Below are 15,879 nucleotides of genomic sequence, written 5' to 3'. Positions count from 1 at the left end.
GGCCAGGGCACACAGGAGAGGTGCCCATCTGCTTCTCCACCCCTCCCCCTCTCCTTCCTCTCTGTCTCTCTCTTCCCCTCCCGCAGCCGAGGCTCCATTGGAGCAAAGATGGCCCGGGCGCTGGGGATGCTCCATGGCCTCTGCCTCAGGCGCTATTGTGGCTCTTCTGGTCGCAACAGAGCTTCGCCCCCTGGTGGGCGTGCCGGGTGGATCCCGGTAGGGCGCATGTGGGAGTCTGTCTGACTGTCTCCCTGTTTCCAACTTCAGGAAAAAGAACAAAAAAATGAACAGGGAGAGAGAGAGAGGCTGGAGGGGGAGGGGTGAGGCAGATGGGCGTGTATCCTGTGTGCTCTGGCTGGGAATCGAACCCGGGACATCCACACGCCAGGCCATGCTGTACCACAGCCCACCAGCCAGGGCCAAAGCTAATCTCTTAAGACTCCTCAGAAACATCAGCTGAATCCTCAGCGGGGACACAGCACGTGACTGAAGAACACCAGGCGCTGCAGCCACACAGACCTCCGCTCTGACCCGGCTGCAGTGTTGAAAGCGGGGTCCTCTCAGGTGCTGGGTAAACATGGTTTCTCTTAAGTTTTCCTGCTTCTACTGGGGCAGCGTCCTGTGCACATACAGTCTGTGGAAGGCTGTGGGTGCTTGCCCTCCACGGCAGATTGCAAGTTGCAGATTGCCTTCCTGCTTGGGAGGGGCTGTTGTTTGCTGGAGAAGGCCCCCCCCCCCCAGCCTGTTTTGCTGGAGAGTGCAGAGAGAGAGAGAGAGAGCACAGAGGGGCTTGGGAGCCCTGCTGAGGCTGCTGGGGCCTGTATGTCAGAGCAGCCAGAGGGGGTCGGGGCTCTGGGGTCCCTGAGAGAGGGAAGCAGTCTCCCCTGCCCATTGGCTCATCTGCGGTTACAAGACTCGAATAAACGGAATGGCCCCCCATCTTCTGGCTCCACAGTTCCTTTGCCGTCTGCCCGAATCCAGTGTGAACCTGCGTGACCATGGCCACCACCAGTGCGACGTCAGACAAACCGCTCAACATCCCTGAAGTCCATAAGAAGAGACAGTCATGCCCAACATAGTAACAGGCACGATGTCTGAGGGCCTGGCCACAGCCCGTGGCGCACAAGCAGGCCTGCAGCGAGGACCGGTCACCTCGTACCACCACCCTGAAACCCCAGCCCGTCCGTGCAGGCCAGTGGGGGAGCACCGGGGTCCCAGCCTGTCCGTGCAGGCCAGTGGAGGAGCACTGGGGTCCCAGCCCGTCCATGCAGGGCAGGGGAGGAGCCCCGGGGTGGGTCCCAGCCTGTCCGTGCAGGCCAGTGGAGGAGCCCCGGGGTGGGTCCCAGCCCGTCCGTGCAGGCCAGTGGGGGAGCCCCGGGGTCCCAGCCCGTCCGTGCAGGCCAGTGGAGGAGCACCGGGCCCCAGCCCGTCCGTGCAGGCCAGTGGGGGAGCACCGGGGTCCCAGCCCGTCCGTGCAGGCCAGTGGGGGAGCACCGGGGTCCCAGCCCGTCCGTGCAGGCCAGTGGGGGAGCCCCGGGGTCCCAGCCCGTCCGTGCAGGCCAGTGGGGGAGCACTAGGTCCCAGCCCGTCCGTGCAGGCCAGTGGGGGAGCCCCGGGGTCCCAGCCCGTCCGTGCAGGCCAGTGGGGGAGCACCGGGGTCCCAGCCTGTCCGTGCAGGCCAGTGGAGGAGCCCCGGGGCCCCAGCCCGTCCGTGCAGGCCAGTGGGGGAGCCCCGGGGTCCCAGCCCGTCCGTGCAGGCCAGTGGGGGAGCCCCGGGGCCCCAGCCCGTCCGTGCAGGCCAGTGGGGGAGCACCGGGGTCCCAGCCTGTCCGTGCAGGCCAGTGGAGGAGCACTGGGTCCCAGCCCGTCTATGCAGGCCAGTGGAGGAGCACTGGGTCCCAGCCCGTCCGTGCAGGCCAGTGGGGGAGCACCGGGGTCCCAGCCCGTCCGTGCAGGCCAGTGGGGGAGCACCGGGGTCCCAGCGCTAACAGACCAGCTGTGGAACTTTGGGCTGTTAACTTTTCTAAGCCTCCATTTCCACAGCTCTAACATGGAGAAAATGATCATATCTGCTGCATAAGATGGTTGTAAGAAGTGCATTTTAAATAATCAAAAGCCTTAAAATATATATATACAAGTGGCCCTGGCCGGTTAGCTCAGTGGTAGAGCATCAGGCTGGAGTGTGGATGTCCTGGATTCGATTCCCAGTCCGGGCACACAGGAGAAGCACCCATCTGCTTCTCCACCCCTACCCCCTCTCTCTCTCTCTTGCTCTCCTCCCTCCCCCCCAGCCATGGCTCAGTTGGAGCAGCTTGGCCCCGGGCGCTGAGGATGGCTCTATGGCCTCCGCCTCAGGTGCTCAAGTAGCTCAGTTGCCGAGCAACGAGCAACACCCCAGATGGACAGAGCATCGCCCCCTAGGGGACTCGCCGTGTGGAGGAGTCTGTCTCTGCCTTCCCGCTTCTCACTTAAGAAAATACGTAAATAAAATAATAAAAGTGGCAGAGCCTCTTTCAACCCCTGGGAGTCCCTGAGGTGAGTTAGCCTATGTGAAGAGATTCAAAAGCAATTAAAATGCAATGACAGTTACAGCAAAATAAGGGGGGGGGGGTGAGTAATCACGGGGAGCTCAGCCACACAGCTCAAGGTGTCTGCTGAGGAGTCCCACCAACCCTGTCCCATCAGGTCCCACCAGGTAGTCGCTGTCTGACTTGGGGGCGGTGACCTGACCGTTTCTGTGTCATGGTTTCTGTAGCCCGAAAATGAGGGCAACAGTAGCCCTGGCTGGTTGGCTCAGTGGTAGAGCGTCAGCCTGGCGTGCAGAAGTCCCGGGTTCAATTCCCGGCCAGGGCACACAGGAGAAGCGCCCATCTGCTTCTCCACCCCTCCCCCTCTCCTTCCTCTCTGTCTCTCTCTTCCCCTCCCGCAGCCAAGGCTCCATTGGAGCAAAGATGGCCCGGGCGCTGGGGATGGCTCCTTGGCCTCTGCCCCAGGCGCTAGAGTGGCTCTGGTCGCGGCAGAGCGACGCCCCCTGGTGGGCAGAGCGTCGCCCCTGGTGGGCGTGCCAGGTGGATCCCGGTCGGGCGCATGCGGGAGTCTGTCTGACTGTCTCTCCCCATTTCCAGCTTCAGAAAAATACAAAAAAAAAAAAAAGAAGAAAAAAAAAGAAAATGAGGGCAACAGTAACCTGTCTAGGGCTTCTCGGAAATACCAGGCTCACGCAGCACGTGACCTGCTGGTGGAAATGTCATCGTCATCGCGATCGTCACCAGTATCGCCACCCTCATACCGCTCCACGCTCGCGAAAGGGACGCAGGTGGTCATCGGAAGGGAGTGCCCTTTATTTCCCGTCTGGAGACCGAGGCCGTCAGCTGTCCAGCTGGCACAAGGCGGCGACCCCTCGGTTCACCCAGTGCTTCCGGGGCCGGTCCGTCGGCAGCTCGAGGGACAGCACGTAGTTGGTCGAGTGGCCTGTGGTGGAGAGGACGCCCCTCCGCGCGCTGGTCTTGTAGACGGGGCACTCGTAGACGTTCCGGTGCAGAAAGACGGCGCTCTCCCCGGGCTTCAGCCAGACGATGGGCAGCGGGTCGTAGAGGACCTTGGGGCGGGACTCCCCGAGCTGCATCCTGTCCCTGTCCCAGCGAGCACCTTCCAGGAAGAGCCCTTTGATGTAAGCCCCGTCCTCCGGGTGACTCTCCATGGCAGTCTCTTGTCTGGTCACCTGGAAGAGAGGGCGCTGTGAGTTTAGGGTCCTGGCCCTCCGTTTTCCTAAACAGAGCATCCTGAAGAGTCCGGGGAATACTGCCACCTGGCTGTCCCGTTGACTTTCCCCAGGGACATGGGGGCTTCCGTGACAATAGTCCTGCTGGCCACACACGGGCCGGGGACGGTTTCTGGTGGGCATGCTGCCCTTCTTAGAGGGCAGGTGTAGAAAACACCCTGGACTGGGAGCCAGGAGGCCACACTGACTGCAGCTTTGTGACCTTGCTGCGTGACCGTCCTTCCTCTTCTGCACCTGGGTTTATCAAGCGAGGGCTGAGACGCAGACGCATGCTAGTAAAACAGTCGTCTCAGGGGAGACAGAAAGCCGTGATCTGTAGCAGTGTTTGTCAGTCACTGTGGGGTAAAAACTCCCACCACGTCCACTTCAGGCTGAGGGGCCCTGAGGAGCCACTGCGCCACCTCACCCGCAGGTGGTGTAAAGTCCCAAAAGCTACAGAATCAATATTAATGTTTTAAGAGGCTTTAAGAACATTTTATTAATTTGGGTTAAGGTGTGCAGAGAAATTGTGAGGATAGTCTCTGTACTGTGTGATTGGCATAAAACCAGGATGGCCCTTGGCATTGTATTGTAAATGCAAAGGGGAAGAATACATGGATTCCCTGACATTCCACCACACCTGTGGGGAAAGGGGTGAATGGCTAGCCAGGTGCAGGAAGAGAAAAGCCAAAATAAAACTTTTCTTATAGTAATGAGCCATTTGCAGGCATTTGTCCCCACGGAAACTACCTCTCCCATATGAATGCATATAGTTCATGTGTGTGACTCTGGACAAAGAGACAGTGGATAAACATTAGATAATATAGGAATGTCTCTTAATATGTAAAGAGACGTCTTTCTACCATTGTGTTGACTTGTAAATTTTGTTTTCTCCAAAATGATGTATGGCTTGCAAATTGAACATGGTCCTATCATGTTAAAGGACATATGACTATAACCAATAGTGGTAAAGAGCACCTAATTGCAATTTTTGCTTCTGTACTTCCCGCTTGCAAAACTATTGATATAAAAACTAAGTAGAACAAAGGGCCGGCGCGCTCTCCCTCAGATTTCTGTCGACGTTGCCACCGCTTGGCCAAGCTAGACAATAAAGCTCTGGTGTGGAATCGATGGACCTTGTTCGTGTCTTCAATGTTTCGAGTCCCTCTGGATTAGGCTTAACACCATGTTAACTAGACGGCCTGGGAGAAGGCTTTCTTTTTTTCTTGGTATTTATTTTAGTGACAGATTTTTCCTCTGGAAAAATTCCTTTTTACGTACACAAAAGACAAAGCCTTGGGACTCTATCAGGAATAACTTTCGGAACGACATGAAGTCATGCTAAATGTTTCATTTGTAGCATCTCCAAAGCGCGTGCGCGCCCTGAACACAGCCCAGCGTTCCGGCCCGTCAGGAAACGGGCAACCCCGAACGCCCCTACCTACCTCAAACTCAAATCCAATGTGGTCGATGGGGATTGTGTGCTTCCGGGCGTAGTTCTGAGAGACGCCCGTCAGAAAAGACTGCGTGAAGTAGAACCCCGAGATCCAGAAGACCACCGGGGCCCCGTGGTCGATCCAGTCCTGCAGGGGCCACAGAAATCACAGGAACCAGTCAACAACGACAGCGAGAGCTCAAAGGTCGTTCAGAGGCAGGCGGTGTCACTGAGTCCCCTGAAGACACCTGCTCTCTAACTCTGTCCTGACACAGGCAGCCTCCGCATCGCGCTGCCCCCAACCCGCTGCTGAAACGGAGGAGGTAACTGAGACACGTGTTTCCACCTGAGGCAGAGCTCAGGGGCGAGCTGGCGTCGTCGGGGGCACAGCAGAGAGCAGGGCGGGCGGAGGCCTGTCTGAGCCGGGCAGCGGCCACTCCTCTGCAGCAGCGGTGACGGCCGGGCACGCAGGTCCCCTGGCCCACGCCTCCCTCTCTCTGGCAGAACAAACATCTCGATTTTTACATGGAAGAACCCAGTGTTTATACGCCAGTTCAAAACAAAATTTTTAATGGCTCGGGCAAACGAACAAAATATATCTTTCGGCCAAATCTGGCCTCTGGGCCCCAAGTAGAGGATGTTCTCAATTAGTTCCTAGTCTTGGCTTCCGTAGGCCATCATCTTTCCCCAAGAACGTGAACTCCCTTCTGCCCACGACTGTGTCCAGGAGGAGCTCGGTCCAGAATGCTGCGTGACTCCCCGGTCTACGCTCTCGGCCCCCCGTCTGCCACCTCAGCACGTCCTCTCGGCCTGCACGAGCAGGCCAGGTGCCCGGGGTCCCCGACCCCCACAGGCCAGGTGCCCGGGGTCCCCGACCCCCACAGGCCAGGTGCCCGGGGTCCCCGACCCCCACAGGCCAGGTGCCCGGGGTCCCCGACCCCCACAGGCCAGGTGCCCGGGGTCCCCGACCCCCACAGGCCAGGTGCCCGGGGTCCCCGACCCCCACAGGCCAGGTGCCCGGTGACCCCGACTCCCACAGGCCAGGTGCCCGGTGTCCCCGACTCCCACAGGCCAGGTGCCCGGTGACCCCGACTCCCACGTACCTGAAAGAAAGCCAGGCGGGCCAGCAGGTCAGCCACGTAGCCGCCCAGGGGCTTCAGCGACGGGTAGGACTTGGCCATCCAGATGGCCGGCACTTTCCCCACCAGCATGCTGTTGAAGACGTCCTCCAGCTCGGAGGACATCAGGACCTGCCCTCTGATGGCGCGGCCCAGGTCGATGAGGCTCCGGCGGACCACCTCGGTCAGCCTGGAAGAGCAGACGAGCGTCTCAGCTGGGCTGTCCGGTGGCCTGCTGCCACCCGCGTACCCCGACTCCTGGTCTCCTTTCAAAGGGAAGGTGAGCCTGACCAGGGGTGGCGCAGTGGGATAAAGAGCATCGACCTGGAACGCTGAGGTCGCCGGTTCAAAACCCTGGGCTTGCCTGGTGGAGGCACCTACAGCAAGCAGCTACTCTGAGTTGATGCTTCCTGCTCCTCCCCCCATCTTTCTCTCTTTCTCTCTCTTTCTCTCTAAAAATCAATCATTAAAAAAGATAACTAAAAAAAAGTAAGGCGGCCCTGGCCGGTTGGCTCAGCGGTAGAGCGTTGGCCTGGCGTGCAGGGGACCTGGGTTCGATTCCCAGCCAGGGCACATAGGAGAAGCGCCCATTTGCTTCTCCACCCTCCCCCTTCCTCTCTGTCTCTCTCCTCCCCTCCCGCAGCCAAGGCTCCATTGGAGCAAAGATGGCCCGGGCGCTGGGGATGGCTCCTTGGCCTCTGCCCCAGGCGCTAGAGTGGCTCTGGTCCCGGCAGAGCGACGCCCCGGAGGGGCAGAGCATCGCCCCCTGGTGGGCAGAGCATCGCCCCTGGTGGGTGTGCCGGGTGGATCCCGGTCGGGCGCATGCAGGAGTCTGTCTGACTGTCACTCCCTGTTTCCAGCTTCAGAAAAAAAAAAAAAAGTAAGGCAATTAATGGACATTTATGGTAGAAAACTTATAGAGCTGAGAAAAATAAAATCACCCATTTTCCTACCACCTGAAGATAACTTTGATGTACATATCTTTCCAGCTTTTTCTGTATGTCAACACAAATTATTTTTTTAAATGGGATCATACAATATTTACTTTTTGTAATGGGTTTTTCTCTCTCGGCATACAGGGATCACCTTCCCAAGTTGAGAGATTCAAAGCACCCTTTCTCGTGACGGCAGGTCACTAAATTAAATTACACGTCACGATGGCAAGGTGCTCTATTTTTATTCAATTGCCAAAACGTACTATTTCTAGATTGTTGTCGCCGTGAACCACACTGCTAGGAACACCCATCGATATCAATCTCTGTGGACATGCATTATGAGTTTCTTACCAAAAGTAGAATGTATAGGTCACATGGTAATGCCATTTTAAAGATTTTGATCTAAATTGCCATTCTGATCCACTTTTCTCTCTCTCTTTTTTTTTTTACTAGACGAAGAGGGGCATATTTAGGAAAAGGCAGCCTGGGAGAGCCAAGCTCGCCTGCCCCTCTGGCCTCTCTGTCTCTGGGACAGGTCCCCAGGAAGGTCAAACCATCTTCCACAGAGTGAGCTTGTCCTCTCTGAAGGTTCATGAAACCAGCCCCAGCCAGGTGGCTACGACCATAGTCCCAGGCGAGGAAGAGACAGACGGTGGCTGTGTGACCGCTCCGTTCACGTGAAGGAGAGTGTCAGGGTCGTGTAGCTGCGGCCCGTGCTCAGCCAAGGGGTCCAGTGCCCCCACCACAGACCCAGCTGGGGCGCCCTGAAGACCTGCTTTTCCAGCAGATAGGAGCTCTGCTTGTTTCACGGTTTTTAACACCCAAGGGAGGGGCGTTTGCCCCGGAAGACAGTGGTTCCTCTGAATCAGAGGCTGAACTGTAACCGGGGTCATCACGACTTCTCACACCGGGGGGCGGGGGGTGCATAGGCTGAGAAGGGAGGTGGGGAAGCATGTGTTAGAGGACTGCCCCCTGGGACTAATCCCGACGTCACTGGAAAATAAGCTTGCTGTCACCCTGTTTGCTTCCATGACAATGGCCCGTGGGAGAGGCCAGTGAAAGCCCCCTGAGAGTGACCTCAGCAGGGAACGAAGCCGTTCGGCCTGGCGTCAGAAGGTATGAGGACATTGTGCCAGATGGTCCCGCTCACCCCAGCCAGGTCACATCCGAGGCTCACACACCCCACGCTTTGCTTGGTCCCCCATACAGCCAAGTGCCTACTGCCTCTAGAAAGGAACCCTGAGACTGGGGAAGCCAAGAAACGCTTCGGTGACATTCTCCCGGTGGCCTGGTCCTTCAGAGAACGCCACAGACGGGAAGTCCGGAGCAAGGAGAACCGTGGCCGCAGAAGCCCCGAGTGTCCCCACTGGTCCCCACTGGGTCTCGATGGTCATGACATTCTCCCGGTGGCCTGGTCCTTCAGAGAACGCCACAGATGGGAAGTCCGGAGCAAGGAGAACCGTGGCCACAGAAGCCCCGAGTGTCCCCACTGGTCCCCACTGGTCCCCACTGGGTCTCAATGGTCTGTGGAAGCCCTTTCCGTTTTGAGGGTAAGTTAGTCAGGATGAGCCCACGGGACCCCACGCTATGTATGTGTAATAACTGGAGAAACGAGGAGGGATCCCCAGGGCCAGCCCATGACACCCCTTCCCCGTCTCTGCCGGGGAGGCAGTGGGGTGACCTCCCCCCTCTCCTTGCCCCTGATTTCATACACTGAGCACGTGGGCTTTGGAGTCGGACAGCCTGGGTTTGGATTCAGTTCCTCCACTGCCTGCCGACTGTGCGACCTTGCACTAGCTACTGCGCCCTCTGGGTCTGTCTTCTCGTCTCTAGAACAACGGTAATAAGACTATACTTTCAGGGATCATTTCTATAGTTTGTCAGAACAACGGTAAGACTACTCCGGGGTTGGATACAAGCAGGCACACAGTGCTTCCATTCACCCCTGACCCCAAGGGCTCAGTAAACGTGGCTGCCAGGATCACATCCACCTGGGCATGGCACTGGGTTTAACCTGGCTTTGCCGATAGCACGTGAAAGAATAAATGGGAGAGAAGGAATAGAAGTGACTTAATCCCAGATTCAGCGTTTGTTTGGATGGGTCTTATTTAGAATCCTCCCTGTGGGTGGGGCACACCACGTCCTCTGCCCGGTAACCCCTTATGGCCTGTCCTTCTCCGTCCCCGACAACCAGACCCCTCCCCTCACACTCCCAACTCCCGGAATCCAAGTGAGCCCCCCGCCCGGCCCACCTGTTGAATCTGATGAGCTCCTGTCTGAGGACGGTGTTCATGGATTCCTTGTAGACCACGGGGTACAGTTTCATGACCACTTCCAGGTCAAAGTCTTGGGGGAGTTTAGAGAGGATGTCGTGGGTCAGCTCCTCGATCACCTCCTTCGAGGGCAGAGGAGAAGTGAGTGAGAATCGAAGCCCGCTCTGTGACTCCGTCTGGCCGAACTGAAAGCCGGTCAGCACCTGTCTTTGTCAACACAGCCCGTTGGACCTTCCTGGGGGATATTCCTACGGAAGCCAATTCTACCAGGGCGGCGAGGGGCGGAGGGGGGCTGTGGAAGAGACGGCCACCTTGGTCGGCACCAGCCTCGGGGGTGGGGTGGGGAGGGACGTCACCCTTTGGCCCAGGAAGTAAAAAGCTGAGCTAAGACAGCTCTGGTCTCACGCCTGGAGCGAGGGCCTCGGAGCAGGGCCAGGAGCACCCGTGTGGCCTCATCAGCAGGTGGCCTCCGGGCAGCCCTGAGCCCGGCAGGACTCTGGTCATTAAGTCGCCCCTGGGTGAGAATCTCCCGCAGCTCCCACAGTTGGTTCCTTAGGACCAACCAACTCCCGACCCAGCCGGGAACTCCTGCTTGGGGCCAGTACCAAGGACGCCTGGGGAGACAGGAGGCTGCTCCTCTACATCAGGGGTCCCCAACCTTTTCTGGGCCACAGGCCGGGTTTAATGTCAGAAAATATTTTCATGGACCGGCCTTTAGAGTGGGATGAATAAATGTATCACGTGACCGAGACAAGCATCAAGAGTGAGTCTTAGACGGATGTCACAGAGGGAATCTGGTCATTTTTTAAAAATAAAACATCATTCAGACTTAAATATAAATAAGCCCTAGCTGGTTGGCTCAGTGGTAGAGTGTCTGCCTGGTGTGTGGAAGTCCCGGGTTCGATTCCCGGCCAGGGCACACAGGAGAAGCGCCCATCTGCTTCTCCACCCCTCCCCCTCTCCTTCCTCTCTGTCTCTCTCTTCCCCTCCCGCAGCCAAGGCTCCATTGGAGCAAAGATGGCCCGGGCGCTGGGGATGGCTCCTTGGCCTCTGTCTCAGGTGCTAGAATGGCTCTGGTCGCGGCAGAGTGACGTCCCAGATGGGCAGAGCATCGCCCCCTGGTGGGTGTGCCGGGTGGATCCCGGTTGGGCGCATGTGGGAGTCTGTCTGACTGCCCCCCCCCCCCCGCTTCTCACTTTGGAAACATACAAACAGAGGTTGGTGCTTCAATATTATGTAAAAAGGGCAGAGGCAGGACATGCGGGCGGAGCAACAAGTCATGAAAGTCACACAGGACGAGTGACGTTCTGGAAACACTGGTGTCTGAGGACCCTCAGCAGTGTCCCCCCCCAGGGTCTGCCGGACCTCCACCTCTCTGCCTTCTTGTTCTTCACCCACAGTCTGTGCCTCCCCCCCCCCCCGCCCTCCCCAGGGGAGAACCGCCCGGGAAACTGGGCGCGAGCCGCTTACCTGGGGGGACTTGCCGCGGCCCCCCGCCTGTCGGGGGAGAGTCAGCAGCACCCCCTCAAACAGCTGGTTGGTCTCCTGGTTGTCCTTGGTGATGTCCGCGTTCTCGTGGAGCCCAAACACCTCCGGGTGGGCCGTCATGGGGAGGCTCCTGAGGTAGTCGATGTAGGACTGCGAAGAAAACCTCCAGCTGACAGAGACATCGGTTCCCCCGGGGGTCCCGCGGACGGCTCGGCTGGGCCCGACCCGACCCGACCGGGGTGGGAATCGCAACCCAGCTGGGATGACCGAGACTCACGCCCACGTGGGCACACACGCCTGGGCACGGTGGACACACGCCTGGGCACGCTGGACACAGCCCACGCTCTTCTGCATTTGGGGGGCTTTGGATCCAGACAGAACCAGCCCCGATTCCGACTCACGGGGCGACGCTGAGCTGCTCGGCTGAAACCCCCGTTTTCTCACCCGTCCGTGGGAAGACGCCCCAGGTTATGACGGGTTAACCCGTGGCGCGCAGCAGGGGCTCAACACAAGATTTCTCCTGTTCTTCGTGCCTCGCTCATCCTCCCACCCAGGTTTTTGGCCCCTCCCTTTGGCCACCTTCTGAGCCCCCTCCCCCGTTTTTCAAGCAGCAATTTCCAGCCTGCTCTCGATCAAACCTGCACCTTCGCTTCCCTCGTACCCCCTCCCCCCCAGAAAAGCCCTCCGTTTTGAAAGACCTTGTCTACCCGACACCCAGTGTTCCTGACACAGGAAGAATGTCTCTTCTGAAGGTCAGTTTTTTTTGGAATACGGGAAAGAGCTCCCAGGCCGCGGACCAGCGCGGCTCATCATTCCAGGTCCTGAGTGGAAACGGCAGGGAGAGATGGGACCTCGAGGTCTGTGTGCAACACAAGAGAGAGCTCTCGGAAAAAAAGCATCTCCACCCCAGACCTGCTCTCTTTATAGGGCAGAGTATAGTCGTTAGCAAATCAAAGAGATCTTTAGAACAAAGTCACATTTCCAAGGCAACCCAAGAATCCCCCCAAGTGCAGAGAAACCCCAGCATAGACAACATTGTAACTTCACAAAACAAAGGATAAACAGGACACTGGCCCCAGTCTCTCCGGGGGACATGGGGGACAGGAGGAGTACAAACAATCCGGCCACACAGCTAACAGGAAGGGGTGGAGGAAAACGTAACCGTCAGCAACTTAACCACGCAAGTGATGCAGGGGTTCGCTAGCCTGTCCACTTACTGCTAGTTCCCCACAATTCTGTCCCCCCAAAATCTAAACCGCAAGGACTCTGTCAGCTTGTGGTCCCCAACACTCACGGACCTCAAGTCGGAAAGCTCAAGGCTACGCCTGGGCTCTCACTGACCGCCTGGCAGCCCTGGCCGCGTGGAGACTGCTGGGGTCCCCTGGGGGGGACAGAGGGTCCCCTCCCTCCGCTGCCCCTCACCTGGTAGGAACCGTGGGGAGGGATGTAGTAGACGTCTCCGGGAGCGAGGCGGTAACGGTCTTGCTCGATGTCCTTACAGTAGAAAGTGGACAGGAGGGACAGGAGGAGACGCCTGTCCTTGTCGTCGGTCACTCTGCCCCCGTAGTTACACTCCCCTGGGGAGAGAGCCGGCAGAGGAAGAGGGTGAGCTCAGCAGGGACCTGACCGAGTGACGTCCTCACCTAACACACAGGCGTCTTGGAGCCAAGAAGCTCCGCTGAGGTCCCGGGTTGATGAAACCGCACTCCGTCCAGGATGAGGCCAGGCCGGCTGAGCGTGTCAGCTGCTACAAAGATAACCCGCCCACCGTACCAGGAACGAGGAAGTGGAGATAGACCCAGAGGAAATCGATACAGTCACCAGTGTGTCCACCCAGGGTGGACCAAGAGCATTTAGGCATCTTCCCAGTGTGCGTGTGCGTGCGCGTGTGCATGTGTGTACGTGTGTGTGTACATGTATGTGTGTGTGCGTGTGCGCGTGTGTGTGAGTGTGCGTGCGTGTGCGTGCATGTGTGTACGTGTATGTGTGCGTGCGTGTGTGCGCGTGTGTGTGTACGTGCGTGTGTGCGTGTGTACGTCTACATGTCAGTGGAAGACACTACAGAAAGGTGGTTCAGGTCGAGAACGTTGGTAGGAGACAGTCCTGGGTTCCGATTCCAGCTCCGGCACTTTCCAACCAGTTTCTGGGTTCTAAGCCCCGAACTTCAAGAGAAGCCCCTCACCTGTCGAGACCTGGACGTGACCACACGTGTCCGTCTTACACGGTTGCGGGTAAGAACGCCTGTCAAGCACTGAGCACAAAGCTGCTCCCATAGAAAGCACTTAGTTAATCATCGTCGTTAGAAACCCATATACTCTAGAGCAGGGGTCTCAAACTCGCGGCCTGCGGGCCGCATGCGGCCCACCGAACAATTTTGTGCGGCCCGCAGACTAATCCACGAAGTTCAAAATATTTTGGATAAAATTAAGTAAGCCTAGGGGCTTACTTGTATTTTTCATTTCTCTAGCATCCTAGCTAGATATTAGCTTAGTTAACAGCAGTTGTGATGTGAACTACAGTTTCTGGTCGTTTTGTGACACTGAAAAGTGTTGCATAACAGTTGCCTTTTGTAGACCTAGTGCGGCCCGCCGAACGGCTGTGATCTTGCTCTGCGGCCCACATGCTGAGTTGAGTTTGAGACCCCTGCTCTAGAGAGTGGAGATGACCCTGCAGACACTGCCTTGGGGTGTGACTTCCCAAACCCACCCTCATCGTCAACGACATTCTCTGAGACACAGGCTTCTTTTTTTTGGGGGGGGAGCAGGGGGAGGGAGCAGGGGGGGTTTTATTGGCTGGTGGTGGAATCAAGTCAGGAATTTAAACAACCAAATCTTCGAAAAGGAGGACATAGCCGGACTTCAGGGACGGCTTGAACCAGGGCTTGAATCAGCCGACGGAATTTCACCCCTGCTTCTCTCTGTGGGTCATTTCACGTTCTGTCACCACAGACCACACTCTGTGCCCCGTGGCGGGAAACAGGGCCTTCCATTCACCATCGGCAGTTCCCACCACCGGAGAGGGCTGGTGTCTACATTCTCAGTCCTGAATCGCAGTGAAGAGAAGACTCGAGGGACCAGACATTACAGATCCACGTGGGGACTCTCCCGGCGCTACCAGACGCTTGTGAGACGACCCTGCAGAACGATGTCAGCTCTCTGGACAGCCACTCTCTCATCTGAGGCGTGGGGATGTGGACGTGGTCTCCCGATCAGAGAGGCTCAGATCTTTCTACCCGAAGAATTAGGTAATTGATTCTTTGAAGGGGACATCAAATGAACCTGCCCAACCCTACTGGCAGGTCCTCCAGCTGGGTCAGATTCCAGAGACGTGATACCAACTCGTATCTGTTAGTTGTGGACCAACCACACACCAGTCTGCGAGGAGGAGATCTATGTGCGTGCCTGCAAGTGTGTGCATGCATGCATGTGTGCGCACATGTGTACATGTGTGTGCATGTGTGTGCGTGCGTGCACGTGTGTGTGTGCGTGTGCGTGGGGCTACACACGGGGGTGGGCTCGTTTCCAACACCAACCTTTCCAGGAATGGGCAAATTATAGACAAGACAGAGGAAGTATGGCCCAAGTTGGGGGCAGGAGGCCTCAGCTGCTCTGAGTTGGAGGGTCTAACTGTCCGGGAGGAGGACCCCAGGGGCTCACGTCCGAGTCCCTGCAGCCCCAGCAGAGGCTGCCTCGCTTGACGCCGGGCCACCTGGATTCCTGAGGCTCTCTCTGCTGTCTTCTCAGGCCCAGCTGGTGCTGGAACACGGAGGGGCTGCTCCCAGCTGCACAGAGGTTCACGAGCGCACGGTGATGACGATAGTCAAGGCCGAGCAGGCGGCCCCTGGACGGGAGCGGGGCCGTGCCACAGGGCCACCAGGACGGACCCAAGTGAGGAGAAATCTCCAGCAGAGAGTCATGGGGGAGGGTCCTCGGACCACGCTCTCCACAGCACATTGTCCTGCGGGAGACAGTCCAGCAGGCCGTGTGTGTGTGTGTGTGTGTGTGTGTGTGTGTGTGTGTGTGTGTGTGTTTATAAAGGGTGTTGCATGTCCTGCAGGCTGTGTGTGTGTGTGTGTGTGTGTTTATAAAGGATGCTGCATGTCCTGCAGGCTGTGTGTGTGTGTGTGTGTGTACAAAGGATGCTGCATGTCTTTATAGCTACGTCTACGCCTCCTCTCTGAAGCCAGAACACAAGTTCTCACAGGGCCCCGAGAGGTGCCTTCTGTCGCATCTACATTCTCCCTGTTCCTGCGGCAGGGCTGAGGCTGGGGGCGGGGGTGGGTGGGGATGGGGACCAGATTAAGCATATGTTGACTCGAGCCCCTTTAATCTGATAACCACTCTCCAAAGGAGACCCGTCTCCTCAGTGAGTGTCAATGCAGAGCCTCTAACGATCATCTATCTCTACCTGTTCTTCTTCCCTTCCGGGCACAGAAGAAAGTCACATTTCCCTGGGCCCACGGCAGTAGGGTGGAGCCAGGTGACACGTTCTTGTGCATTTCATTGTTGGCACGAGCCCTTCAGGGACGTGTCCCCTCGCCCCCGTGGCAGTGACCTCGCGAGCAGGTGTTGAGACGGTGGCAGCCAGTGTTGGTGCAGCCTTTGCCAGCCGTGCCGAAACGAGAAAGAGACCTTTTCCGAGTCGGGCTAGACGTATCAACTGGGCGAGAAAGGGACCTTCTGGAGTCTGACCCTCTGGAGATTGGGGGGTGGTTTGTCGCCTCAGCCTCCCTAGGCTACGCTCGCTGACTGTACAGTTCAAAAGGGACCAGGCTCCTGGCACAGGGGGGACAGGCTGGCTTCCGAGCTGCAGGCGGGGCAGCACGGAGACTGTACCCCAGGGCAACGGACGCCTTCGCTCTGCAGTCTGA

At 57.7% G+C, this 15,879-nt stretch overlaps 1 protein-coding gene across 2 annotated transcripts in view; it reads right to left on the bottom strand.

Moving 5' to 3' along the window:
- DNAH3 (dynein axonemal heavy chain 3) overlaps positions 1–15,879 on the bottom strand; it is a 208,317-nt gene that overhangs the window by 5,941 nt on the left and 186,497 nt on the right. For both annotated transcript variants that reach the window (XM_066383459.1, XM_066383458.1), the window contains exons 57-62: positions 12,432–12,586; positions 10,992–11,159; positions 9,501–9,643; positions 6,299–6,503; positions 5,206–5,343; positions 3,188–3,721 (exon numbers count right to left, since the gene is read on the bottom strand). In XM_066383459.1, coding sequence (XP_066239556.1) covers positions 3,368–3,721; positions 5,206–5,343; positions 6,299–6,503; positions 9,501–9,643; positions 10,992–11,159; positions 12,432–12,586 — 1,163 coding nt within the window. In that variant the 3' untranslated portion in view covers positions 3,188–3,367. The remainder of the gene's footprint in view (positions 1–3,187; positions 3,722–5,205; positions 5,344–6,298; positions 6,504–9,500; positions 9,644–10,991; positions 11,160–12,431; positions 12,587–15,879) is intronic.

Source organism: Saccopteryx leptura, chromosome 4, assembly GCF_036850995.1.
Source record: "Saccopteryx leptura isolate mSacLep1 chromosome 4, mSacLep1_pri_phased_curated, whole genome shotgun sequence".
Lineage (NCBI taxonomy): Eukaryota > Metazoa > Chordata > Mammalia > Chiroptera > Emballonuridae > Saccopteryx > Saccopteryx leptura.
This window is presented reverse-complemented; position numbering and strand designations above follow the sequence as displayed.